Source organism: Scophthalmus maximus, chromosome 3 (assembly GCF_022379125.1).
Source record: "Scophthalmus maximus strain ysfricsl-2021 chromosome 3, ASM2237912v1, whole genome shotgun sequence".
NCBI lineage: Eukaryota > Metazoa > Chordata > Actinopteri > Pleuronectiformes > Scophthalmidae > Scophthalmus > Scophthalmus maximus.
In genome coordinates, this window is record NC_061517.1 from 20,888,702 (window position 1) to 20,915,858 (window position 27,157).

Genomic DNA, 27,157 nt, shown 5'->3' on the forward strand with positions numbered 1-27,157 from the left:
GTCTCACACTGCTCAAGACAGTCAGTTGTGTAATACCTGTTTTCTCAAAGCTATACATATATGAATAGTTATGCCGAACATTCAGTTTAATCTTAATGTTATCAGACTGATGTGACACGCGAAGAATCTCCAACATTCTTGCTTTTTAATTTTTTTGGCCTCGGACCTGTTATGATATGAGGTATACTATATGGAGGAATAAAGATTCAGCACTTTGATGTACAATCATGTACAATATATCATGTTTTTTCAGTACAACCTAGTGTATTTGAACATGCTGATTTTGTACAAGGAACGGTCATGCAGGATTTAACTGGCGCATTCATGCTCAAAGCCTGTTGATATAACCTTTTTTTTTTGTCGCTGTTTGACAGTAAGAGATGATCAGTAATAAATACATCTATGAATCATATCGGTCAGTAACCCGTCGGTGAAAAATGCCATTCCCTTCCCTCAGGCCCTCGTTAGCATATTCAAATTACTTGTTCTGCCTTACATTTGGATATTCGGATGAAATATTCAATTTAGCATTATGACAAACATTATGAGAACTGCACGCTGCACCGCTATAATAACGTCCTATTCACGATGCACAGTTCGAAGCGGGATCTGAATCTGTGCAGCAGCACCAGACACGCCGTCTCTTTTCTTCCACGCATTCTGCTCCCTCCCTGTGTAAAACTACATTACCCACAAACCGACCTGATGGGCGACTGGAGCCTGGAGCTGCCAGCCTCAACCAGAGCTGAGGAGCGGGCCACAGAAGCGTTCTCCTTTCTTACCCCACTTTTCCTTTCTGACTCTTTAAACTTCCTCAGTCCAAATGGATTGTGACTTGAGTGACATCAATTTGTTACAATTTGCACTCTGGAGACACAAAAGGTCATTATAGGAGTTTTTTTTCTCCACATTTCTGCAGTTTTATCTCCCCGCCACCTGCAAACAGATGTACACAGATGTAACAGATGTTCCAGAATTAACTTTAAAAATGGGTTCTTTCATTTTGTCAAACGGTTTTATTTGTCCCTCATTGCAGAGGAGGCAAATTGAGGGACAAATTTACGACAGTGCAAATGAGGAGACGGAACGGGAATTTAATTTAATTGCTCTCTCTCTTTCTCTGCGTATATCCCTTCGTGCTACTTATGTGCTGTGTTGTTGGTTTGCTGTGTTGTGTGTCTTTGCTTTGTCTTATTTTTTTTTTATCCGCTGACTAAATTATCAGAATAATATTTGTGCAAACGGAGCAATGCGACTTTTGTATTCATCCCAGGAAGACAATGATGAGCGTTGCGGCAGGAGGAGGTAGTTATATTGAATCAATAACAACGAGAAGGCATGTAAATGCAGAGGAAGGCAAACAAAGGATTACTGTGCGCATATGTGATTACTGCTGTTGGCGAACCAAACTGGAGACAGGACAGGGAAAAATTTATAGTAATATCAATACAGCTTTGGACAGGAAACATTCCTTATTCAACTACTAACCTGTCGCTAATAGTTGACGTGGACTATTTAATGTCTTATTACAGCATACTTTATTTCACTGGGAGTAGCATCAAAATGTTATTAGGTCAAACCTTTTTAGTATGTAGGGATTTACTGATGATTTTCTTTACTTTAAAGCTAAAGTGTGTCAAATTTAGAATAACTTATTCACAGAAATGTAATATATTGTCCATAACTATGTATGTGTTCATATATGTATAATCACCTGCAACGAAGAACCAATGTTTTTTCGTCGACTTTGAATGAATTAAATATGGTTGCATTCACTGTCGGAAACCGGAAATGGAATCAGCGGTGTGCCACCATAAAGTGTCCCTGTCAGGTGCTGAGTTGGTTGTGGTTTGCAACTTTACCACCAGATGCCGCCAGAAAATTACAAAATTACACACTGGGGCTTATAGTTATATAATATGATAACGTTGTTGGAATTATATATTTTATATATAGCCACCTGTCACATTCATTAGAATGACATGTTTGCCATCCTCTACACTCACATGCCTCCTCTAAACATCTACAACACTATACATTTATCACGGTAAGTGCTCATTTATCATCGTCATTTATCATCGCTGAGTCTCTGCCAGCTGCTGTCCAGTCCTCTCCGCTACTGTGCAAAAAAAGAAAAAACAACAGCGCACCGTTGTCAGAGGACATTTCATTTGCTTCCGATTTGTTTCTCATATCTGTTAAATGTGTTTACTGTTGCCAGATCAGGGCCCTGAAGGGATTTGCTGAGCACAACAAACCCTCACTGCTTAACAAAGAAACTCTAGCTCTCAACTGCTATAGTTAATTATGATAATGAGAAAAAAACTTTTCAATACAATTTTCTTTCTATTCTACAGGCTATATATTTGCTTTTGAAGAGGTTATCACTGTGGATAATCCCACGGCCACAGTTTTAAAAAATCCACAACAAACTTATTACTTGGTATATTAATACATTTTGGTAGATGCAATCTTAAAGTTTACTTGGTCTTGCTTTATCAGTTTAACTAACTAGCTAACCAGCCAACTAACTAGCTAGCTAACAGCCCATAACCCTCAATTGCTTGTGTTCCTAGTGCCACACTGAGTTTGTCTCTAACTTTTTGTCCTTCCTCTCCTCTCTCTGTGTTTAAACATGGAGGAGGCAGATTGGTTTTTTTTCACCGAGGAATATGTCAAAGAAAATGTTTTCCTTAATACGTTGGGAGGACTTGTCCAAACATGCTGTTTACAATCTAATGACTATTATTGATTTGACAATATTATCTTAGCCCTGCCTCCATCACTATTATTAGTTTAATTATAGCGGTTTGTATCCTATTCCAACCCCACACCCTAACCCCAACTCTGAGCATTGTTCGCATCTCACCCTCACCCCTACCCGAACCAGGGTTTGTATCCCACCTTCACCCTAACCCCAACCTCTATAGGAACCAGGGTTGGCAACCCACCTCAACCCCTCACCCTGGGCATTCCCCAGTGTGTGCCTGTGTCTGTGTGTGGGTGTGTGTGTGTGTGTGTGTGTGTGTCTGTGTATTTGTGTGCTCCGAAAGCAATCCACCCTCCCCTTCTGGTATAACTCCCCCATGCTGTTGCTGTTGACAGAAACATGCCCAAGCCTAACCTGCGAGGTGAAACCGAAATATGATGAGTACCTGAACAATGTCTCTCTCAGCAAGACGTCCCCTGGAGGATACTCTCACCTCGTCTCCATCCAGCTCCTCCATCGCTATAAGGGCAGAAAGTTAGAGAGAGTAACACTGAATCCTGCAAACACAATGGGAGAATATAAAAGAAGGAACAGTTGTTGTTTGTATAACATTATTGCACAAGTGGAACACGGCATGGGAGTTGGATATTCAGCGGAGAATGGGTAAAATGCTTTATGCACCCAAAATGTCATTCCACGACCATAAAAAACGATGCAGAATTACACTACAGGTCAGAAAATGAAAATAATTTTGGCCACTCAGAGGGAACAGTGCGTAGCTTAAGAGTGCAGTCACAGCAGCACTTTCAGACAGCCATTCCAGCTGTGGCCAAATGTAGGAGGACGTGCTCGCTCCCCAATTGCGACTTGAAGAGAAAAAAAGTGTCTGAGAGGGTCTTCAAAAACAGCACCCGCACAACAGTGTACATCCTGCATCTGCAGTCACTCTGGCAAACACCCAAAACAGCCGGGGATGTGTGGCGTCGGCACCGCCGCGGACAGGTGGCCGAGCACGACGTGAGGTCACAGCGGCGAACAGACTCAGACAGAACCGCAAAGCATGAGGACACAACACACAAGGACTGGCAGAGAAATACGGAAAGTGATGTTTAGTAGCAGCAAAACTCGCAGAATGATGTTCAGAAATGGAGACTCAAGGTAGAGCGAGTAAGAAACAGTGGCAATTAGCTCTGGTGATAAAGTGTGGACACACACAGGCACGCACACACCAAGGTGATATTATGCTAGTCTGACCTTGTGACCCCCAAACATGCCTGAGGGCTTTTACTACTAATTCCAACATTCAATTGCTTAAACAAGGCGACAGTGTCAGACTGTCAAGCATAACGATGAGTTTTTGTGTCGTCACACCCCACTGAGCAGTAACAAAACCCACGCACACACGCACGCGCACGCACGCACACACACACACGCACACACACACACACGCAGACACACACACACACACACACATATAGTTCCCACTGGGAGGTCTTTAATTGATCTGTGTGCTGTAAGATGTCTGTATTCTTGACTCCATTGACTCTCTCCAGCAACTCTCCCAGGAAGGGGAACAGCTCCTGCTGCATAGTACATGAAGAGCCAATTACGACACAGATGCCGCGGCGGCTTACTGTTTGCTCAGCAGCCACCGTTGACTCTCATGAAGTCGGCTCAAAGTCGGCTAAAAGTCAAGGACTGCCTCTCATACAAGTCGTGACATATTTGAGTCTTTGCAAAGTCAAAGTTATTGATTTTTTATTCAAACTTTTTACATTTCAAATTCATTCAGTGCGCATTTCTTTTCAGCAATCAAAAACGCCTTGTGGAAGAGTACGGCGTAGAGAAACTAACCACCAGTGGCGATACCAAGCAAATATTTTCCTGATCAGGTCCCATACTGTATATTGTTTATAGGGTGGTAAAAACATGCATTCAGCATGTTTTTCAGAATGCATGCAATGGGTTTTGGTGTGGAACATTAAATGCAAATCGAGACTTTAACTGAACAAATATCATATCGACTTTAAAATATGCCAGTGTAGTTTTTACACAGAGCTTGTTGCAAAAGACTACGTAGATTTAAAATGATGAAAAGCAAAGAAGGTGTGACACTGGAATTTCTTCCTGAAAGTCACAAACATAAATCCATAGTTGCTTACTGAATAGTAAAATGGTGCGTTAACTTACCCATGTTAAACTATAGAAGAAATGTCTGAAATATAAATAATGAAGGCCAACTAACATTTGATATGTGCAGAAATCTGATACTTTAATATTCAAAGTGATACAGTACTGAGTGGAATCTAGCTGTCGTTATATTTTCTCAGCTAATGGTTAGCTAGCTAACGTTAGCTGGAGATGCCTTGACTGAACCGAAGGCTTGTGCGGCGGCTAGTTAGCTGCTGATGTTTATGGTAATACATTGAAATTAGTCATGCATGTCCTTTTTTGTGATATTGTCTCTAACTATTACTTCATATGCTACTGCCTTTACATCAACTATCTGACTGACTATGGCTGTATTGTGCCTATAGTTATATGGGGCACGGGGGCCAGGGGGCCTTAAGCAGCCGCTTAGTTGGCTTATGCCTTGGGCCGGCCCTGTGTACAAGCTGGGGGTTTATTATTTCAGAATTACCTAAATGACTGATCGCTGAGTAAGTCCGAATGACTAAAAAGGTTTTGTCTTCTGTAAATAATGTTAATGTTAATGAGTGTGACCGTCCTGCCCTCTGACTGACTCAATTTTAAATAATGTAAACGACCCTAGTAGAGAGGCACACTCACCATCAAACTCAGCAGGTCCAACTCCTACGATGATTATGGACATAGGGAGCGATGCTGCCTGTGCAGGAGACAACAGGTATGACTATGAATTTATGAAATCCTTTGGAAGCTTTAAGAGATACAACAACAGAGCTTTCAAAAGGGGTAAATTAAATTGTTGTAACAAGCTTTGTTACAGCTAAAATGAATGTGTTGATTAAAAAATTCATAGCATTTTTATATATTTTAATTTCAATAAAACAGGTGAAGTCATCTGAAATGTCATCTGAGTTAATTTTACACTGTACAGGTAAGTTAATAAGGAGGGAGAAAATAAAAAAACAACTAGAGAAAACCCTGAACTGATCTCATTGGATCAAACCTCTCAATCATTAATTTGACAGGTTTCTGAGACAACTGTTGTCTCGATATCAATCCCAGTAAAAGCATTTTTACATGTGTTATTTTTGTTCTTTTTTCATGTGAGGTATTGCTGATCACAGAAAGGTGCTTGCTGGGAAGAACCAAGCTGTTTTCATCTGAAAATCAAAGAAAGTATTATTGTCCCAAAAAAATTGAACACAAAAGAAAAAAGGATGCGGAGATGCACAACAGTAACACCAGTAACTGAACGCAAAGCTCTGCTATCCATCATTGTCTGTGTGCATTTGTTTCAAAATGTGTGTGTGTGTGTGTGTGTGTGTGTGTGTGTGTGTGTGTGTGTGTGTGTGTGTGTGTTTACTCACATTGACCACAGCCTCTTTGGTCTGGACCATGTCAGATATCACTCCATCTGTGATCATCAACAGGACAAAGTACTGAGAGCCATCTGTAATCTCTGCTGCACAGCTGGGGAACACACACACACACACACACACACATTAATACCTGGGTTTGGGCTGTGCCTGCACACCTGAGTAGCAGATTACTAAGGAAAAACAAAAAGCACACCTGCCTTTTGGTCTCTGACTTAGGAAATACAAATCTGAATCAAACTTTGACAAGTTTGATAATGTACAAAGTTGATAATGTACAAAGTTATGTTAGCCTGCACACATAATCTTTCTAAAATCAGGCTTTTCCCTTTGGCTCAAATGCTAAAGGCCTAAAGACTAATAGAGTAGGATGGGTGGTTGGTTACTTGGTACCACCCTGCCGCAAAAACACACAAACTGTACAAAAGAGAGGTAATATTCAGATGTGCTACTCTTGCGCACTAATATCTATACTGATGCTAACACCTCTGCAGAAATCTCACAAGTGTTACCATCATACAGATGCCATCTTTATATTTCTAAAGATGTTGTAGATGCAGTGAATATAATCGTTTTACTTTGGACAAGTCATCATCGAGCATAGGCCAGAGTAAAGGGCCTAGTGCATATTAATAACCTATTTTCCGACATTCCCCAGAAGCTATCTGTTGTTTCAAAAGCGAAAAACAGTTAGGACCAGGCTATACTGGTAAAGAACTGATACGTACAGTAGGATGTGTTGTCTGATTTCTTATACCTTATCGGAATCTCAACACTGGAACATGAAATGAAAAACCAACTGTCATGAGGCAAGGGGAATGAAATATGGTATAAAAACACAAGATGTTGGATAACACAGATTTTCAGACAGTCTCTGCAGAAAGAGACGTTCACCGAGTTGTGCTCACACGAAAAATAAGAGCTAGAGAGAGAAGTGTAGTTTTTCACTTTAACCCTTGACTGGTCACCAAGTGGCTGTGATGGTTGGATTGTCAGTGTCGCACGCCGCGGAGGTCACCATCAAACATCAACAACAATTGTATCATTAAAAAAAATGATCAATGTGAATAATTTATTTCTGAGAGATAATATATTCTCAGTGAAACTAATCTGGTTTTAGGTTTCAGGACCCAGTGCAATCACAGCAGTGTAAATCCTAAATCCTAAAGATGACAAAAGCTGTGCTGCAAGGCTCTACAGAACATTAGCAGCGGCTTCATTTTCCAATTTTTATTAACTTGAGATTGTAAGGAACATTCAGCACACGAAGATGCATTTGTATTCAGATGATACAGTAACATTTGCAGTGGGCCCCCTGTCTAAATCAATGTATTACTGACCTTTTTGAATTTTGAATACATTGGATCACAACCTCATCATTTGACTTTATATACTCGTGGACCTACCAGGACATACAGAGGATTTATGTCATGGTATACTGTATGTTCCTTATTATATTTAAAATTCTCTATAAAATCCACTGTCCATCTTTGTAAAATGTTTTCTACTCTTTCATACAGCATCCCAAACACATTTTCTGAATCTGGCTACACTGCAAAATCTGTTACCACCACTTCTTCTTGGGAATGGAAACATTTACAAATGTTCAAATTTAAATTGGAAAAGCAACCTTCAGACCAGACATTCGGCGGCCACATTCAAAACACTTTTTTATATGAAAAGATTGTTTTCAGTTAGTTATGCTCCCCTTTGTGTGCCTCCCACAGCCAAAGTTATGCTAATAATTTATATGTTTAAATATTCTATTCTTTTTTATCTCATTATCTACAAGATCCATGTTTACTTGGGTCACTTTTTAACAATGTTCTGTCTAATCAGTTTTCCCAGTGTTTAGCACCTTTTCAACTAAAGCACAAACCTTAATACAAGAAAAAGGTTTACAGCCACTTATAAACAAATAAATTGTATGTTGTTTCAAAAATGTCATGCTTGTTTCATTCACGGTCTACAGACATAAGTGAGGAAGTGTGTGAAAGCCTAGATAGTACTTCAGTACACTTCAAAAATTCTGAAACTTCCCTCTAAACCCAAGTGGTTTGAGAGTGTTTACAGTACACAGAAAAAATATCAGCATCCAGCAGTTGTTAAACGCGGCTGCAATCTGACAAATCTTGCCATTTGCATTCTCTTCAGCACAAACCTTGCTTCCAAATTCTAGATTTTAAATGAACTGTACGTGAGAAGAAAACAAATCTAAATCTTCTCACGAGTCATATTACTTACAGTATAAGCTTTGATCAAGGCCTATTGCAGCAGTCGTAGGGGCCTCAGTGTTGGCCCCATATTTTTCTTATTTGTTGGGTGTGTTTTTCCCTTTGTTCCAGGTTATTGACTGACTGACTGACAGATTGATGACTGACTGATTGACTGGTTGATTGAAGTTATTTGGTTAATGGGTGGAGCTGATACTTGAGATGCAACGTGTCGGACATGCAAGATCCTCTCTCTCTCTCCTTGCCTGTCGACTAACTTTGTCATTTGTTTGTATAGCGTTTTTACATTCATACGCACACTCCTCACCGGTCACTCACTGAGACATTGCATACATACATGTTCTCAGACACCCCTATTGGTATATGGATATGAACTTGATTAAAACATTTTTTTAACAAATGTATTTATTTAATTAAAACGTTTAGAATTATTCACAGACTATTTGTTGTCCCCAACAGTATATTTTCACCCTAAATCTAAAATGAATGACCGTATGCTGACTCTAACCTATGAAGAAAGCCTGAACACTTACTTTGCCACTTTGTTGATAACTGGTGCGAAGTTGGTGGGTCCGTAGAGCTGCACCGACCTCAGGCTCTGGAAATAGGCCTCCAGAACCCCTTCGATTCCCACACAGCTTGAGTTATCATTGTCACCGCTCTGCAACAGACAGCATATGGCACACTAATGAAATACAAGCAGCACAATAAACAGGCTCATTATCTGTTTGACATTTAAAGAGACATTTCCCTCCACAATTAACGCTAAGTGATGAAGTCACTTTTTATTACCTTGTTATCTGAGATAACAAGGTAATAAAAATTGCAAGGCATAGTTTGGTGTTTAATGTTTTAAATGGGAAACGTATTTAGTTCTTCCCAAAAAATAGTAACATATATCTTAAATATGTTGCTGTGATAATATAATATAATTATCTATCTTTCATTTTCTAAAGGGCTTGCTCCCAAGTACATATCCTGCTTCTCTGTCCCAGTGAGAACAATATCGTGTGACCTTTTATGGGTACATTTTAACTTCCTTTGTCTTCAGGGGGCAATGAATCATTAACTTTCTCACACAATTCGCAAGTTCAGGCAAACAGTACATTAGGGAGTCCATGGAAGTTCAATGTTGGTCATGTAGAGAGACTGAGTAGCAATGAATCTATTATATTGATATCCTGACATTTAGTCCATATTATGGGACAAGCGCCAAAAACACTGGATCCAACAACTTCCACCATGCAATTTGATAGTGTCATTAGTTAGGTCGTCCCTGCCTGAATGCGTACATCTTTTAAACCTCATGAAGTCTTTCTGCTAGGAATCCAAGCCCAACCTGAGATAACCTGGTGACATCATCAGGGTTATCTCAAGAGAAGAAAACGCATCGCCGGTTTCCAAAACACATGAAAAAAGGGTTTTTGCAGACCTTGTATGACTTAAAAAAATGTTGTATAGTCCTTTAGGATGTAGTGAGTAATGGTAAATTGAAACAAAACTTAAAATGTTTCACTATTTACTCCCCATGTATTTCTACAACCACCATTTTACCCCAGTAATTCCTTGAAATAAGCAGCGTTATAAAAGGTGCTTCCATTTCACACACACGCAGGAGAAAACATGGTTTCGATGACACAAAGACAGACTTGACTTCAGCTTAGCATCCAATGGTTTCTGATTGGTTGCCCTCATCCCTCAGGATGGATGTGCGGGGGATGCTGGGAGAGTCCTGCTGGCAGGAAGATGAGCCAACATCTCAACTCGTGCGACCAGCTGCTGTCACAGCGACAACCCCTGGTCCAAACCACACCCTGCTATGGCTGAACTGTGCAAGTGTGCGTTGTGTGCGCGAATTTGTTTGTGTGCGTGTGTTTGTGCATTTTTCTTACCAGTGGGAATGCATGGGAGATTTTGCCATCAGGGGGCATCTTAGCCCCGAAGCCGTAGGCAGGAAAGAGCTTGTCGCTGTCGTAGTCCTGGATAATCTCACCCACTGCTTTCAGGGCCATGGCATATGCATTCATCTGGTAGGGATTCATATAGTGGAGTGAGGTGGGCTGGGACGGGTTACCTTAGAAGACACACACATGACACTGTGAAACCAATGATTGCTGAATATGTCTCCTTCCTTCTTTCTCTCTGGTTTACATCTGTGAAATACTCTACATCATCAGTGGAAATAGAAGAGAAGAGGACTAATGCCAAGAAAATAAACATATACCATATTAATCTCATTTCTTCCTGCGGGTTTCCCAAAAGTAGCAGTGCATTCACATTTTAATTGCAGTAGACACAGGTTATGGGTGTGAGGACCGACGTGAAGAATCGTGCCTGTAAAATTTGATAGTTGCAAGGAAGGAAGGGAACAAGATTGTTTTGGGGTTTTTTTAATCAAAGAATCATGTAAACAGGATTATTGTGGAGTTATCAGTTCATGTCTGGCCTCAGTATTGGCAGCAGTAGAATTATTGCACAAATGAAAACATAGTTGAGTGTTACTGTCCTGTCCCCTTGGGATAAGCTTGGCTCTGGTCTATCTCTTCCATAATGAAACGAGTGCCCTGCTTTTCAAGGGGATGAAAGAGAGGGGGATGATTTGATTAGCCACGATAGATGCCGGCTCCCAACACACCTACAGTACCTGTAATGTATTCTCTCAATCCTATCTAGCTTTCAACCGTGCCACAGGTGTACTGTGCGAGTCTGGCCACAAACACACCCAAGACATTCCCCATTCCCTGCACACCTCACACAGTCGACCGCAATATCCTTCAAGTAGAAAAAACGGCCTGAATGTAATAATCTATTCAAATAAGTGTTGTGCCCACAATCACAAGCATGAGTGTACCTGCCATGGAAAAGGTCATGTTACTTTGCAAAAGGAAATGGGGACAGGTGTGCTTGACATCAAAGTGTTATACTCTTTCCTGTCTGTAGTAATTAAAACATATTTAAGTCATTTTAACAGCCTCAGAGAGATGGAGCTACTGTAAGTGATATAATTTGATGGCACACTGACTAAAGTGGAGAAAACGTGCATTACAAACTCAGTGGCTGTGACATTAGAGGTCCTCCATCTCTTGAGCAACAAAAATCAATCGGTTTCTTGATGTATGACTCCAATCTTGGAAACACTATTGAGAATTATCGCTTATCTCTGTGCCATTTCATTGATCTGGAAAGTCATTATTTTTTCGGAAAGAGACAATCACATGGTAAGCCGTGTATTTTGTTAAATCAAAGTTATTTGCAGGTTTTGAATTAGTAGACACCAATTTCAGAACTAATTACACATTCAAATAATTTGAGCCTAAATAATGTACTATTTTCTGCAAACATTTACTCCTAGGTTGTCAAAGGTACCTAAGCATTAGGGAAAACATAAGTAGGCCCAGTTGGTTTTCCTTGTGGGACCACACACCATCACACACTGGAACAACTAACAGTGTAAACAGTTACAACAGTACAACTGAACCAGGTTAGGACAGAGAGTCAGCAAGGCTGGGTGGTACAAATGGACTTAGTAACATCTAATAGAGTTTTAAAGGTATGTTTCTTTTCGTTATGCGGTCATGGTTGTTATATACACATTACTTCATTATCTTATTATTATAATGGCAACATTTAATAACTGAGGGACCTCAGATAAATCTAAGCTCGATACCAGATTTAGCTACTAAACACTTTACATTGTCTAGTTTGATAAACAGTAGAGAAAAAAACAACATATTTATCCCCTTTCGTGTAAAGAGTTAGATGAGACAATCAAAAACCACACAAATTCCTGTGCACTAAACCGATATTAATACTAATAGCAGGCGATTAGCAAGGACTGGAAGCTGGGGAGAACGGCTAGCTACTCTATCAAAACATACATATACCAGCACCTCTGAAGCTTTGCACTGAAGTCTTCGTATATGGTTTGTTTAATTTGTACACAAACAAATATGGAACTATAGTAAAAGGGTCTGCAGCACTGTAGCAATATTGTGTGAGCTGAATGCTAACACCAGGATCCTAACATGCACACAGTTTCAAGACTAAACTGACCTGTAGCAGACGCTAGAAGGGGAGTGCTTAACTCCGCCAAGGCTAATACCCTACCTGGTCATGTTTAAGATAGTGAAAAAATATATAACTAGGATCCACTTCCAAATTGAATAACTATACCCTTCCTCCAAATTTTCGTGGTTGAGTATTTTTTTGCGTAATCCTAAAAACTAACAAACCATCTTGACAGATGAAATAATGTTTAATACATGTTCACCAACTTACTTGATCATATTGGAATGCTTAATTTTGCTAATTAGCACTAAACACAAAGTAAAGCTGAGGCAGATGGAAATGGCATAGGGTCATAAACCAATGTATAACACAAATTGGAATTTTGATTGGATGTCACGAGAGGATCAGAAGGTCATCAAAATATTAGCAGTCCATTCAGAGGGAGCCAGGAATGTGTGTAACAAGGTTATGGCAATGCATCCAACAGGTGTGGTTAGCCAAAGCCAACAATGTCAACTTCACGGTGGTGCTAGAAGAAAAGAATCATTCATCCTCTGGAAACCATCAATGTCTTCACCAATTTTTGTTCCAACCTATTGAAATTTGTCATCAAAAAAGGGAAAACATTGACATCCTGATGACATTAGCAGTAGAGACCACTTGGGAGCATGAATAACTATACACTTTTTCCATTGTAATCCATCAAATAGTTGTGAGACATTTCAGTCTGGACCAAAGCGAAGGACTGTTTACAATTGCCTAGCGAGTCATGCTGCAATCACAAAAGGACTATTTGTGATTTTATGGAGGATTGGCCTCTCAAGGACATACAGGGACACTTACTTTGTATAAAGAATAAGCACTTTAAATTTTTCAAACTAACATTTCAAGCTGTCAAATTTCTTTAACATCGGTTATTTAAGAAAACTGATTCAACACTGGCAGTTCACAAGGGTGTTTCGAAAGCTGTGAGGGCCTTGTGCCATGTCTGATGTAAGTTTGAAAGGGTTGGGGGATTACGTCTGCTCAATAGATATTCTGATGCAATTGCTGGACGGCGCTGAAGAGTTACAGCAAAATAGACACATAGAAAACAACACTAAATTAAAATTTCAAATGAATTGGATGAATCCAAATATGCATCAGTCAGTGACTTACCATTGGATGCTGTGAAGTCTATAGCCACTGTGAAGTTCAGCTGGGTTCTATTGCAAATAAAGAGGGAATAAAACAACAGGAACACATCAAAGAGCATCACATACTTCAGCATAGTTTAAATACGCACAATGAACTGTCAGTGTACTGGTTGAATTAGTGTGGCAGGGCAGTCATCCCATTTGAAGGTCTGATTAAATAAAACAAATTGAGCCAATTTACACGTGCCATTTATCAGTCCAAATTTGATTGAAAACCTGGGCCTTTCAGAGCCAACATGATTAGAATGTGAAGCTTACAAAAGAGCTTTTGGTAAATTCAATCTATCTATCTTCAACTATTCACACACACACACACACACACACACGCACACAAACAACTCGGTGACTATTGATGCACACTGTGAGAGGAGGCTAATTATTATTCCACTCACCCTCCTCGGATGAAATCCACAAAGGTGTACTCAGACTCCACTTTGAAGGACAGCAGTGTTACCTGGCAAAACACCACACACACACACACACCGACACACGCACACACACACACACACCCAGAGATAAACAAAGGAGGATGGAAGAGAAGACCAGTGCCAGTTAGACAGGAAGGCAACATGACAAACAGGTGCCAGACAGTAAAAGACTCAGTAAGAATGAAGCAGATGTAAGAGTTTATGATGCCTAACATTATATAAAGTATAAAACGGCCATGAATTCCAATACAGAGGACGTGACAGGCAGATATGCGAGAGGTGTGCGTACTCACAGTTCCAGAATTAATGTATTTCTTCTTTTTGCCTTTCTTTTTGGGATTTAAAACCTGCCGGTGATGAGAAAAGTAAGTTACTGATCGAGAGGGTACTTTTAAAATCACTTCACATCCTAGAATGATGGTTGACAATGAACATGAATAATTCAACAGATTCCTGATAATCATGACAGCGCATGAATTGAAACCAATTTTATGTTTAACCGTGTGTATAGAGAGTAGAGAAGATACAAATGGACTTTGGCAGGTGTAAAGACAAAATAATCCATCAATCACTGTTATTACAAATCTGATTGATAAGCTTCCAGTCTCTTTTAGAGGTGATTATCAGTGACTTTGATGATTTATCCATTTATTTTTCTGCAATGGTATTATAAATGTGTTTGATTGAAGCAACTATTTTAATAAGTGGTGTGCATATATGGACTTCTCAGTTGAAGAGTATGATTGTTAATGACTGATATGTGTATTTAGTTATGCTTTCAACACAATACAGAAGTTCTTTTGTTTTTCTATATTGTACACATCGGTACAGGCATAGGTATTATCTGTAGGAGACGTATTGTCTTGAGGCAAGGAATTTATTACTGTATGTTATGCAGCCCCAGTGTAAGTTTTTTTGTAGAGGTAACATTAAAAGTCTTTATTACAGAATAATTTTCAAAGACAACCTCTACCCACGCCAGCATCATAACTGTACTGTACTGTACTGTACTACTGTTCTTTATTGATTCAGTGTGACACAAATCATGAAGTTTTTCCTTAGCTTGCTCGGTCCATAGTGGTCAGTTCGTAATGTCATGTTTGCAAGGAAACAGGATGGAGAACCCAAATTGAGACACGAAGACCAGCAGAGGCAGCGATTTATTTCAAATTATTAAACACAAAGTCTTAGCTGGATTGTGATCCAGCTGTGGCCATCAAATGTCTAAACTGAAGATCAGCACAAGGCAGTTCAAAGCAGGTAACACATTTATTCAAGAGCAGCAAGGAATCCATGAACAACGTAAAATGCTTGTAACTGGTGATTGGGTGGAAAACACAGAAACACCGATGACAGAAACATTATCACGGGGAAACAAAAAGACAAACTGAACAGACAAACTGTCAAAGAATGAGGGGAACACACACTTTAACACATATGTGAAGGAAATGGATAAGAGGTAGATCTAATAAGGATGGGGCAGGTTATCATAAAAGCAGGAAGTAAAAACAAGGTAAGTGATTACAAAAAGAAGCGGAAGTCCATGTGAGTGAACTCGATTGGTAATGTTGACCAACTAGGAGCTATGATCGAGGCCATGTTCTCTGGCAACAACCAGCTAAGAGATCGCAACGTGATTGGTTGTCCACTCTTCTTCGTCGTTTTTAATGGCTGGTTGGCAACCAGCGTAATAGGCGCATTAGTGGCACCTTCCCTTTCCTTTGACAGTGGCAGAAGTTAAGAGCGGTAGATGTACTGACTTTTTTTTTTGTAATGCTGTCGTTTTGATAGGTTTGAAAGAAGTTGTCGAGTAGATGTTAAATGTAGCCTTCAAGACAACGAACCGTTACCCTAACCTTAACCGTAACTGAATTAAAGGCAGCATTTAAATCCTTCAAAAGTATAGATCCATGGAAAACACAAAATGTTGTGTCGTGGCCCGCCATCTTTGGAATTCCTGGAGATGTGCCCACACAAATGCTCAAGCAGTGAACCAATGAACAAGCTCATTCTTCTCTGGTTCTTGGAACCATGTTCTCGGTCGCAGACATACCTCCCAACTAGTTTGTGCTGGAGAGAGGAAGATTGTTAGCCTAGAGTGTTAGCTTTCTTTTTCGGAATGCAATACAGACTTAACAGCACAATGTGTCCACCCAATGTCAAAATACCTGAGGGTTGACAACGGACCATGAGTCATGCCTTGCATAGCTGCAGGGACATGTTTTCGGTTTTATCTGTTAATGAAACTACCCAGCATAGTTTTGGTGAAAGAATTACATTTATAAAATGTATTCAGCTTTTTAACACACACACAGTGTATTCATTAGGTGTTGGATCGCCTACATTTCAATTCTGGAAAAGGTTGTTTAAGCTTTTACGAGGGTTGTGAAGATTCCCCAGCCTTTGGAGAGTCAACCAGCTGACGTCAAAATATCACAATCAGCTCAATTAGGGGCTACAAGGTGTTTATATGACCAAAGCGGCGAGAAACAACAACCCACCCCCATGTCGCGTCTCACCTCGTAGACATTGAACTGGTTCTGCCCCCGAGACAGCTCTCTGTAGCTGGTGGTGAACTCGCCAATGAAGTCATGGCTGCAGACAAACAACACCCACACAGACAGACGAGCGTGAGCACAGGTTTTAGGATCTGAGATAAACTATCATGTCTTTGCCTCTATCCTCATCTGTTTCTCTTTATTTCTGCCTGTCAATCTCCCAGTCAATCTGCCAGATCACTCTCCTTAGTGCTTAATGATTTTTTTTTTCATCCCAAAGCTCTTTTTCACCAATAAAAAGTACACAATGCATTTAGAGTTCATTCTAACACCTGGGAGATACTTTCATTAATAATGGGATTGTGGTGAGTGGTGATCCTAACATGCTTTTACCTTCCATCTCGATCCCAGTCAAAGACATCTATCTTCACAGTCCTGAAATAGACAGAGAATATGATTTCTGAAGACTCTTTACCAGATCCACTGCCGTCAGTAAAACGAGAACGAAAACCCAACTATTCTCCAGCTGTGACATTGAGAACAGAGCAATTACACCTTCACTGATTAAATACTGTCACGCTGAAGAGGTCCACTGGTGCCGTAGGTACAGATCGTTATATGAACTCTGAATTACAAGGCCTTTCAGCACTCAAAGTTTGCCCCTGTTTAATTTTCTGTGGGACACAAATAAATTACTTTGCATTGTACTGTGGGATTAAAAACATTTTAACAATTGCTAAATGCAAACAAAGTCACAATTCGGCAGTAAGGCTTCGCACAGATTTGCTCCCCCCCCCCCCCCCCCCAAAAAAAAAACAAACGCTGAAAGTTTCTGGGGATTCCTGTCTTGTCCCTTACTTCCAGGATTACAGATATGAGGAGAAATTATTATAACACATGAAATAACACAATGGTTACAAAAGAGAAACCTCCTCACTGATGTGCAAGTGAGTGTACAGTGTGGCAGAGGCTTTTTTCATTTTAGTTCGCTTCACACGGGTCTTCACTGAGGGTGTGTTCTGACTGAAAGTGAAACAAATCCTGGCCTTTTTGTTATTTGAGTTTGTCAACATACTGGCAGTCCATACATTAGCTGTAAGCTAGTTAGCGACGTATTTACTGATTGTGAGCGCAGTTGTGTTCAGCTCACAGATCTCACCGGAACCCATTTGCATTTTTTATGATTTTCCTCCAGTCTGTTGTTTCTGTAAACTTATTCATGACTGCAGATTTTTCACTCAATTTGGACCGATTTTTGACGCACACGGTTGCACATTTGCCTCAGTTCACGCCAACTATAATCTGTGCCTGTAGCAAGTATGACGAGAAACAAAGGCAATGGAAATATTGCCTCTGTAACTTGTCGTGTCACCTGTCAAGTTCAGCACATTTACTGGTTGAACACACCTTAATAATGATTGTTGTTTCCTATAACATTCAAGGAACAGTAAGTTTAAGTACCTCTGCCTTAAAGAACTGCTGACAATATGTTATTATTATTACTGTCAACAGATTCCTTGGCAAGACCTATAGTGGCACGAATGAACACTAAAGAGTATTGTCTGTGGAGCCCATGCCTGATATGCAGTTGCGAATATTTGGTGTGTGTTACTCTATTGCACAACTATTGCACAAGTCCAAAATATGAGTACCTGCAGCTAGAAATCTGTTCTCAAACAATGCAGCATTTACTCCTGTTTGAGTGCCATTTGTTAAATATTTCAGTGGCCAGATGTTTGTGGGAAAATCTGTGATTCATTTTTAAAGATGCAACGTATTTCTCAGTGGGAGCATATGATTTTGGGGCAGGGAGCCACAGACCAGATGGAAAAGTTGATTCAAAATTTAGAGGTAAGCACTATTGTGATAAGTTAATTATTGAATAACAAACCTTTTCTTTAAGTTGTTCAAGTTCCCAGCCGGAGGGTGGACTGAGAGGAGTTTTCTTGGAAACATTATCTGAGCAATTAAAAATGCCATCTGGTATTAAAGACTGTGCATTGTCCTGCTACTACTTGGTATTTATAGTGTTTTTGGGGGGATATAAAACATTATATTGCCTACATATCTTTTCACCTGACTATGTTACACAGATCACCTGTGGTTGGCTGTAACACTGTTGTCGGTTTGCACACTAAAGAAGGAAAGGTACCCGAACCATCTATACCAGCTTTATCCTCAAAAGGAATAGAACAATATCTCATAAGAATATCTTTTTTTGCCTTCTTGTGGAGAGTTACATGAGAAGATTGATACCACTCTCACATCCATATGCTCGAGTGACAACCGGAAGATGGTGTGATTTAGCTTATCTTAGCATAAAGACTGGATCTGGACTGAATCTTACAAAAATCTTCCTACGGAAGGTCCTTCCAGATATGCAACTCTTTGGGAAACAAGCATTTCTAAAGGCTCAACATTCAGATTAAACCAGTCCAAAGGGATGACAATTCACAAAAAAAAATAAAAGATCCCAGAGATAAATTGAGAATAACAATTCCTCTTACTGTGGCACTGTGTGCACATCTGTGTACAGATACACCCGCCAACACAGCTGCTCAGCACAGTCCGGCCCGACTCTGAATGTATAACACAGCGCTGTGTGGAAACTGAGTCAGTCTCAATAACACCAGTGCTGGTCCCTGGGACACCATGACCGACTGCTGGCATTATTCTGACCGCCCCAGCAACGGGTGATGTCATGCATGAGTCTGTGCCTGTTCCCTCATTGGTTCCCAAGAGTTCATCTAATCAGAGGAAATAGGGTACGCTTTTTCCGAGACGCCAATGAAAATGTAATAAGCAATGAAAATTAGGTGGCCTATCAACATCCGTGCTGTTTGCGCCAAGACGTTTCACCTAGGGGTTTTTTCTTCTGTGTCTAAAAAAGACATTCATCACGTCAGGACAACATCTGATTCCCTCTTTGTTCGAATGCAAAATATGAGTTGTGCCGGACGTCTACTGACCTGTCATAGTCTCCATTGCAGAGAGCTCTCACGGGGATGGTGAAGGGCTGCCACACCGGGTTCAGCGTGTTCTTGATCACCTCGGTCTTGTGGCAGATGGTGAACCTGCCAGCGAAATAACAGATGTAAGGCCACGCAAAGGGAGAGCGCACTCACATTGCTCAGACTGTACCAGGGAAGACACTCCCGCATCTCTCGTCCCCCCGCTCTCCCCGCAACTCAAAAATGCTTCGCAGGCTGCTGTGACTTCATTTACTCTCTTTTATATCTGCTTAAGTATATCTTGGGGACATGACAGAATTGCAGATGGAGTTTTACTGCTACAAACATCTCCCGGCAGCAGAGCAGCGAGATGATGTTATCATCTGAAAAAAATGGATGCTAAATTGATAGGAAACAAGTGAGATGCGGAGCGGACGCGACAATTGATATAATTTGTGTGGATGTATGTGGTTTTCCCCTCCAAAGCGCTCATTAAACACCTTCCTCAGCCTTTATGTTCCGATGTTCAACGTTGACACTGTTGTCCCATTGTGCACTCATAGGAACTGCCGAGCACGGCCACGTCTGCTGTAGCTGTGTTCTCCTGCGCAGCACTAGTGGGTCTATCGAGAGGTCAGGGCTCTAAACAAAATACTCTCACGGTCATTACTGTGTCGTGTAATAAAATGAGGGACTAATTGTGTTCAGTAATAAAGGACATAAAGCAGTCAAGGATATATTAAATTGTTGGACTGCATGATACTTTTTTTTTTGTGCAAGGGTGTTCTTTTTGAAAATGACCAATAAGACTAGTGTGTAATCGGTGGATACCTGCATGGCATGTTCAAAATAATAACTTTTAAGTTATGGGTCCGATGTTAAGAGTGTCTGTATATTTCTGTATTTGTATCTGTTCTAGTTTTATATACTGGAAGTTGTTAGGAATAGCCCCCATAACAGTCAAACTTATTATAAAGACACAAAAAAGTCAAAGATGTGTAACTATAATTCAATAAGGAAATGGAACCAGTGTTTGTAACAGGAAGACATTCTAAGTAAGTGAAAAACTATTGTTAAATATGTGAATAACACTTTTGGTCATTTTATATGCACTTTTGAGACAGTCACTTGCATCACCAGATAATGAGGTAAAAATGAAGCCAACAGAACATCAGATCTGTTTGTGTCGGTTGAGTTCAAAGCACATTATCTGTTCATATCCAAACAATGTATTTATTATTCATCATTCCTGCTGGCCATGAATGCTCTATTATTTCAAAGGCCTAAGAGTCGCTGGTTTAACGTCACGGATGCAGCTGAATATGAACGTTCAAACTCACGTCCCATCCTCGTTACTGCGGTAGAAAACCAGGAAGGGGTCGGACTTGCCAAAAAAGTCCTTCTTGTCCAACTTGTTGGCACACAGCTGCATAGTGGCAATATCCTGAGAGAATAGCAAGCAGTTTTTAGGTAGACAGCAATATAATTATTCTGATGCAATTTAATGTCTGAGCCAGCAACTTGTTTTCTTCAGGACATTATTTCCTGGTGAAAAGGCGCAGGGGTTTTGGATGGATTCTGTAGCAATAATCTCGAAACAAGACTCCCTCTGAATACAAAGCTACTGGCAGTGTAAAAACGTGTGCATCATGGTGACGCAAATGTGGATGCCAAACGCCAGCAGTTGTAATGACTTAACGACACGCGTACATAGATTACAGGGATTGCGATCCTGTCCCTAATTTAAATTACACACTTTATTTGTCGGGTACACTGATTTCATTGTGGCCTGCTTGTGATGTAGTCAGTCAGAGGCAAGCGGAATTGCCTTATACATATGCATGGGTAGTTACAGCAGTTAATGTGTTAATGAGGAGCTGTTATAGATAGACAGAACTTTCAGCCATTGGCTGTCATTAGCAGATATGGGTTGTCAGCCTGCATACATGTACACACATACACACTTATCAAAATTTCTCAAGAGCATTTCGATCTTGTCAGGAGCAAAACCTCCCAGAGTAACGATGGTCAACACAATGAAGATAAACCTGTTCACATAATGGTCCCTGGAGCAGAAGCACATACACACACACACACACACATGCACGCACACGCAGATGCACACACACACGCACGCACACACACACACACACACACACACACACACACACACACACACTTCTGTAAGTATCAATATGTCAATGTGGCAGGGGAATGGAAAATTGGAAGAGAAAAATCACTTAGTTCATAGCGGGAAACCATCTTGACAGTTCATTTTAAACATATTTAGAGCACTGTGGAGCACGCCGGGCAACACACATCCCATCAGTGTTTATCAGTGCTGAACACTTCAAGAAAAGTTGAGGCTGGCGGTCCGGATGTTAAGTTATTTACAGGTTTAATTCATGTTACATTTTGCAATCCCCTCTTGATAGATTGGCCCAATCACTGCATGTTTTCCAGTGTGTTTGTTTTGTGTTCGTCGGGAGGATTGCTGGCAATTACAATAAATAGTATGGGGGGTAAAAATGCAGGCAATACGATAATATGGCATGCGTGTGCGTGTGTGTACTGACCCTGCAGTTACTGAGCTCCTCTGCAGTTAAGATAATGACTCCACACTTCTTTCCTGGAATCCCACTGAGAGCGAGAGTGAGATGCAGAGAGAAAGATTGGGAAAGAGGGTAATTGTAGCAGGACATGAATTATACAATTGCTGAGCAGATGTCATTTATAGCCAGGATCTATTATTGTGATAGGTAACTGCACAGCATGGAGATTGTCATATTTACAAGAAAGTGCTCCCAGATGACTCTAGGATGCACATTTTATTGAAAATCAAAGTGTTGGCATCCATTTTCCATTTCTTATGAATATTATAACAAAAGGAAACAAAATCACTTGTCAGGCACCTAATTCTTTTGTACACTGTGACTCATGCAGGGTTTTGAAAGGGGTTTCACTATTTGCTGTTTAAATGCTACCATTTTATTTAAAATCCAACAACTCCCCGTCCAAAATAACAGCCTGAAAGCAAAGTTATTTTGTAAAACGACTCTCTTTTTACGAGGGCAATTTCTCAGTATATATAAAAACTGATAGGTACTCATTGCAACAATCTTATTTGGCAACTGAAGAGATTTACTGGAGCAGTTGGAGGTTAAATGACTTGCTCATGGCCACGTCATCATTGGAATTGTGGAGAGACAAGATCTTTCACCATCTTGTCCAGATTAATCCGACCAGTCCAGGATATCAAACCAAACACTGAGATGCAAAGTGTACAGCAATTTAGCAAAATAGCAATTTTTACTATTTTGAATTTACATTCTCATTAATTTGGCAGTCACTATTTATCCAACACAACTTACAACTGAGGGACAACTTAAAAGCTTTTATAAGCAATTAAAGGATATTTGGTAAAAAATGAACTGTGGTGTTACACCTGGTAGCTTGTTCCACCATCAGAGAACCACAAATGAGAACAGTCTGGACTGTGATTGCTTTTTGTGTAAGGATGCCAATGCTAGACGACGTTTCTTAGAGGAACAGTGAGGATGAGAAGCAACATAAGCCTGTGTGATTGAGTTCAAGAAGATGGGTGCAGACGCAGTATTTGCTCCATACGCAAGCGTTAGTGTCTTGAATTTGATTTTGACTGCCAGGCCACTGGATGTTGACGAGCAATGGAGTGACGTGCCCCTTTATGCTGATTGAAGACCAGGCACCCCGCTGCATTCTTGACCATCTGTATTTGTTTTACTGTGCAAGAAGGGGGACCCACCAGAACAGAATTGCAGCGGTCAAAGTGAAAGATAACCATGTGGCCTGAGTTGGGTGCCATGCTCAGTCAGGTGAGGTCTGATTTTGTATTATGTCGTACACTGCAAAGCTGCCCAATCGGGAGACAGATTGCAACATGGCTAGAGAAGGATAACCGGTCATTAAACATGACAGCCAGGTTTCTTGCAACCTTGGTTATAGGGTGAGAGATGAAGAGACAATTTTGATGTTGATGGTGTGCTAGGGCGGTTGACTTTCTTGGATGACTTATTAAGAAGGTGCTGTTCATCCATGCAGATATGTCTGAGGGACGAGCGGGAATCTGCACCAAAACCGTGGGGTCATCTGGTGGAGACGACAGGAATAGTTGGGTGTTGGAGAAGCCATTTGAGCGGATAATTGAACCCATGGAAGTTACGTATATTGCAAAGAGAAGGGGCCCCAGCATAGAGCTATAGGGCAACCCTGCGAGGGGCCGGCTGGGATAAGGATGTCTGTCCACACCATGACACATTGAGGGAATGCCCAGAGAGATAGGATTCAAACCAAGAATGCACTTTGCTCGACACGCCCATGTCAAAGAGTATGGATAGCAGGATGCGGTGGTTCACTGTATCAAAAGCTGTTGATAGGTCCTGCAGGATGAGGACAGGGAACTAGAGCTGCTGCTTTAGCTGCCCCTTAGGGCTTCTGTCACAGATAACAGAGCAATTTTAGTTGAGCGGCAGCTCTTTTAGCCTGACTGATTAGGATCGTGGAGGGCTTACATGAGAGGAATTCTGCGACCTGTTAAAGGACTGCCCTTTTGAAAGCTTTAGATAGTAATCTGCATTTTTAAAATCCATTTTTCGCCAAGTGAAGGTTTTCGCCTTCCTGGCCTTTCCTGACATCTTCCAATGTGTCTTGGCTCATTACACCAACTACTGTCAATCTGAGGAGCATGACTTTATCACAGAAGACATTTTGACACAGCATAGAAATAAATATTATTAATGCAGCTCAGTCTACAGAGCTGCTGTAAGTTTCTGCATCCTGTTTTTGTGCATGCTGGCTGAGTAGCCAAGTTCCCGTCCAAAATGACTGAAAATATTACATGTATTTTCAGAAAATTGGCAAAAGAGAGATCCACTACTGGTATGTGAATATTAGAAGTTTGGCACATTACTGTAAACAGCTGGTGGGGCTAATTCTTCAGTCCAGTGCGATTAAACAAGTGTAGAAGAAGAACTTTCATCTCAGCCAAGTGTGGACCCTTGAACACCTACAGGATACATTTCATTTGATTGGGTTTTTTGTTGTTATTTTTTTGGATTTACTGATTTAAACCCAGGTTACACTCAGATCAGAGCCGTAGATGTTATCAGTAACGTGTTTTCTTGTTATGACTGTGACTGTTGCATATAACCTTTACAGTTTGTATTGCATGCACACTCGTGTGCTCTCAAGCACAAGTGAAAAACAAACAGGGAGCAGCTTATGAAACCTTCATTGTGCTACTACTGGTGAACTAGTTTTTATTTTACCTGGCGACATAATGTTTCAACCCAAAAACAAGTTTGCTGAGCTCTCGGGTGTTAACTTTGGTGATCTAATAAACCAATCTGGTAAATTTTTGATCCATTTAAAAGTAGCATATGGTCTGATAGTCTTGGGAGTTTTAGGTAAATAGAGAAAATAACTGAGTGGAGGTCTCACGAGAAGACTCCGAGGAAGGGATGAGAGGAACAGATTTGGAGAGAAAAGAAATGAGTGGTAAGTTTCCATTCTGTCTGAGACAAAATGGACAAGCCTGACTGCTACTTCATTATACTTTCCTGAATCACAATATGTGGTTAAAAGGAGGAGGATGAAATGACACATCAGGATAAAAAAAGTGTGGATAGAAAGATGGGATGAGGGAAAAAAAAGGGAATTAAACTTAGTAGCCAACACTTTGATTAAACTTCACAAAAATAAACAGAAATTGGTTGACATAGGCTAGACTAGAAGGAAAATTGCGCAAAAAATATAGAACGATTAATCAGAGTAGAACCTACACCTGCAACCATTGGACGGACCAGCTGTCAATCATGCTGTATCAACGGCCCAATGCATACTGTGCTTTAATGTCCATTTTACTCTAAATGGACCATATCTTACAAATGAACATCACGCTGTATTGAAGAAGACTTGAAACTAGAGATTGAACCATAAACTCATCAGGAAAAGGTTTACTGACGTAATTAATCAAGTGAGAAGTAGAGTAACATTCTCATCGTCTTCTACAGAAATTTACTTTATTATGCAATCTCTGCTGGTGCTTCCAGATAATACAGGTTTCAGGCAATTCCGCATTGGCTTCATTTTCTGGACCCGGGGACTACGTCCATTTTTATATACAGTCAATGGTTAGAAGTAGAACAGAAATCTATGCAAGTAGGGTAAGTATCAAAGTTTGCATTAAGATGCTATGTTTTGTGATTTTGATTTGAAATGTCCACACTTTTTGATCTTTTCGCTTTCTCAAGTTGATGCTGAAAAAAAGAAATGCCAAAATATATATATGCACACGTTGTATATACTATAGCAGATGGAAGCTTTGCCTATATAAAGTTGTATGCAAAAGTGAAAGCACGTGGGTAAATTACATGTTTTGTTGATTTCCGAGGTGTCAGTAAACAGATAGCAACTATGTTAATGGGTCATTCATTTTTATGTTGTTAACATGAAAGAAATAGACAAATGCAAACAGTAATTTTGGCATGTTCGATAGATTGGCCATTCACCTTTCTACTTGTAAAACTCTCAGGACTTCATCAACTTGTAAGGACTTCATTGAGTTCTGGTGAGGCAGGTGGAGTTCTTGCAGCTGATGATACCTTCTCTGACCCTTCAAACCTTGTGATAACTCTCAATAACCACTGGCTCCTCTTAGCAACTGACTGAGGATGGAAAATGACGCTAATTGATGCTTTACAAAGCAGGAGGAGGCTATAAAAAGATTCCAAAGCACTTCAAGCTTGACATTTCCACTGTGTGAAATATCATTAAGAAAATTGCAGTCAGGGGGAACAGTGGAAGACCAAGACTAAAGATAGCCTGATATGACTGCAAAGACTAAGCTGATGGTGGCAGTGGTGGTAAAAGGGTGGATAGTCTATGGGGTCAAAACTGCTGTATGACCACTCCGTCATAGTGTCACAGATAAAGAGAAAAATGGGCTAAAACATTAAAAAAAAAGAGAGAAGGACCTTTAAACACACCAACAAAATTGCTCCGATATAAAAATATTAACTATTGACAGAAAATGAACATGTTGCGCTCGAAGCAGTCAGCGTTGGTTACATCCAGGAGGCGCTTTGGGCAGCACTTGGTTAAGGTAAGGGGAAAGACGGTCTGGTGTAATACAGCAAAAGTTTACATTGCGTTCAGACACAGCGTGTTTGAAGATTCAGATTCAACCAAGGCCACAGTGTTTCCCAAACCTTGACCAAAGTGCTGTTGTTGGATAAACTTGCCGATAAACAAGACTGTGACTATGAACTCTGGACTGTGATCTGACAGTTGTGGATCATGAACCCTGCCAGCCCAAGGGAGAAGTCTGCCTTCGTCTAAGGATCTATTTTAACCCAAACCATGATCTGATCCTAAATGAAAAGAAGTGGTGTTGTTGCCTAACCCTAACCAAACCGAAGTCAGGAAGAAGCATCTTTGCCAGTAAGACTTCCTCGCAGACAGCCCCCCGAAGAAAAACCTCTCCCAACAGCCCCCAACCATCCACCACAAACACCTCATCAGTGAATCCATGGCAATAGTAAATGTAGCAAGTTTTTCATTAAATAAAAG

The 27,157-nt window shown here is 40.4% G+C and overlaps 1 protein-coding gene across 2 annotated transcripts in view; it reads right to left on the reverse strand.

The window, feature by feature from the left end:
* LOC118317493 (copine-9-like) overlaps positions 1 to 27,157 on the reverse strand; it is an 81,663-nt gene that overhangs the window by 2,779 nt on the left and 51,727 nt on the right. For both annotated transcript variants that reach the window (XM_035646244.2, XM_035646242.2), the window contains exons 7-19: positions 22,126 to 22,189; positions 20,890 to 20,993; positions 19,568 to 19,672; positions 16,992 to 17,033; positions 16,620 to 16,695; positions 14,394 to 14,447; positions 14,065 to 14,126; positions 13,635 to 13,681; positions 10,361 to 10,542; positions 9,002 to 9,129; positions 6,226 to 6,328; positions 5,501 to 5,558; positions 3,156 to 3,229 (exon numbers count right to left, since the gene is read on the reverse strand). In XM_035646244.2, the coding sequence (XP_035502137.1) occupies positions 3,156 to 3,229; positions 5,501 to 5,558; positions 6,226 to 6,328; positions 9,002 to 9,129; positions 10,361 to 10,542; positions 13,635 to 13,681; positions 14,065 to 14,126; positions 14,394 to 14,447; positions 16,620 to 16,695; positions 16,992 to 17,033; positions 19,568 to 19,672; positions 20,890 to 20,993; positions 22,126 to 22,189 (1,099 nt within the window). The remainder of the gene's footprint in view (positions 1 to 3,155; positions 3,230 to 5,500; positions 5,559 to 6,225; positions 6,329 to 9,001; positions 9,130 to 10,360; positions 10,543 to 13,634; positions 13,682 to 14,064; positions 14,127 to 14,393; positions 14,448 to 16,619; positions 16,696 to 16,991; positions 17,034 to 19,567; positions 19,673 to 20,889; positions 20,994 to 22,125; positions 22,190 to 27,157) is intronic.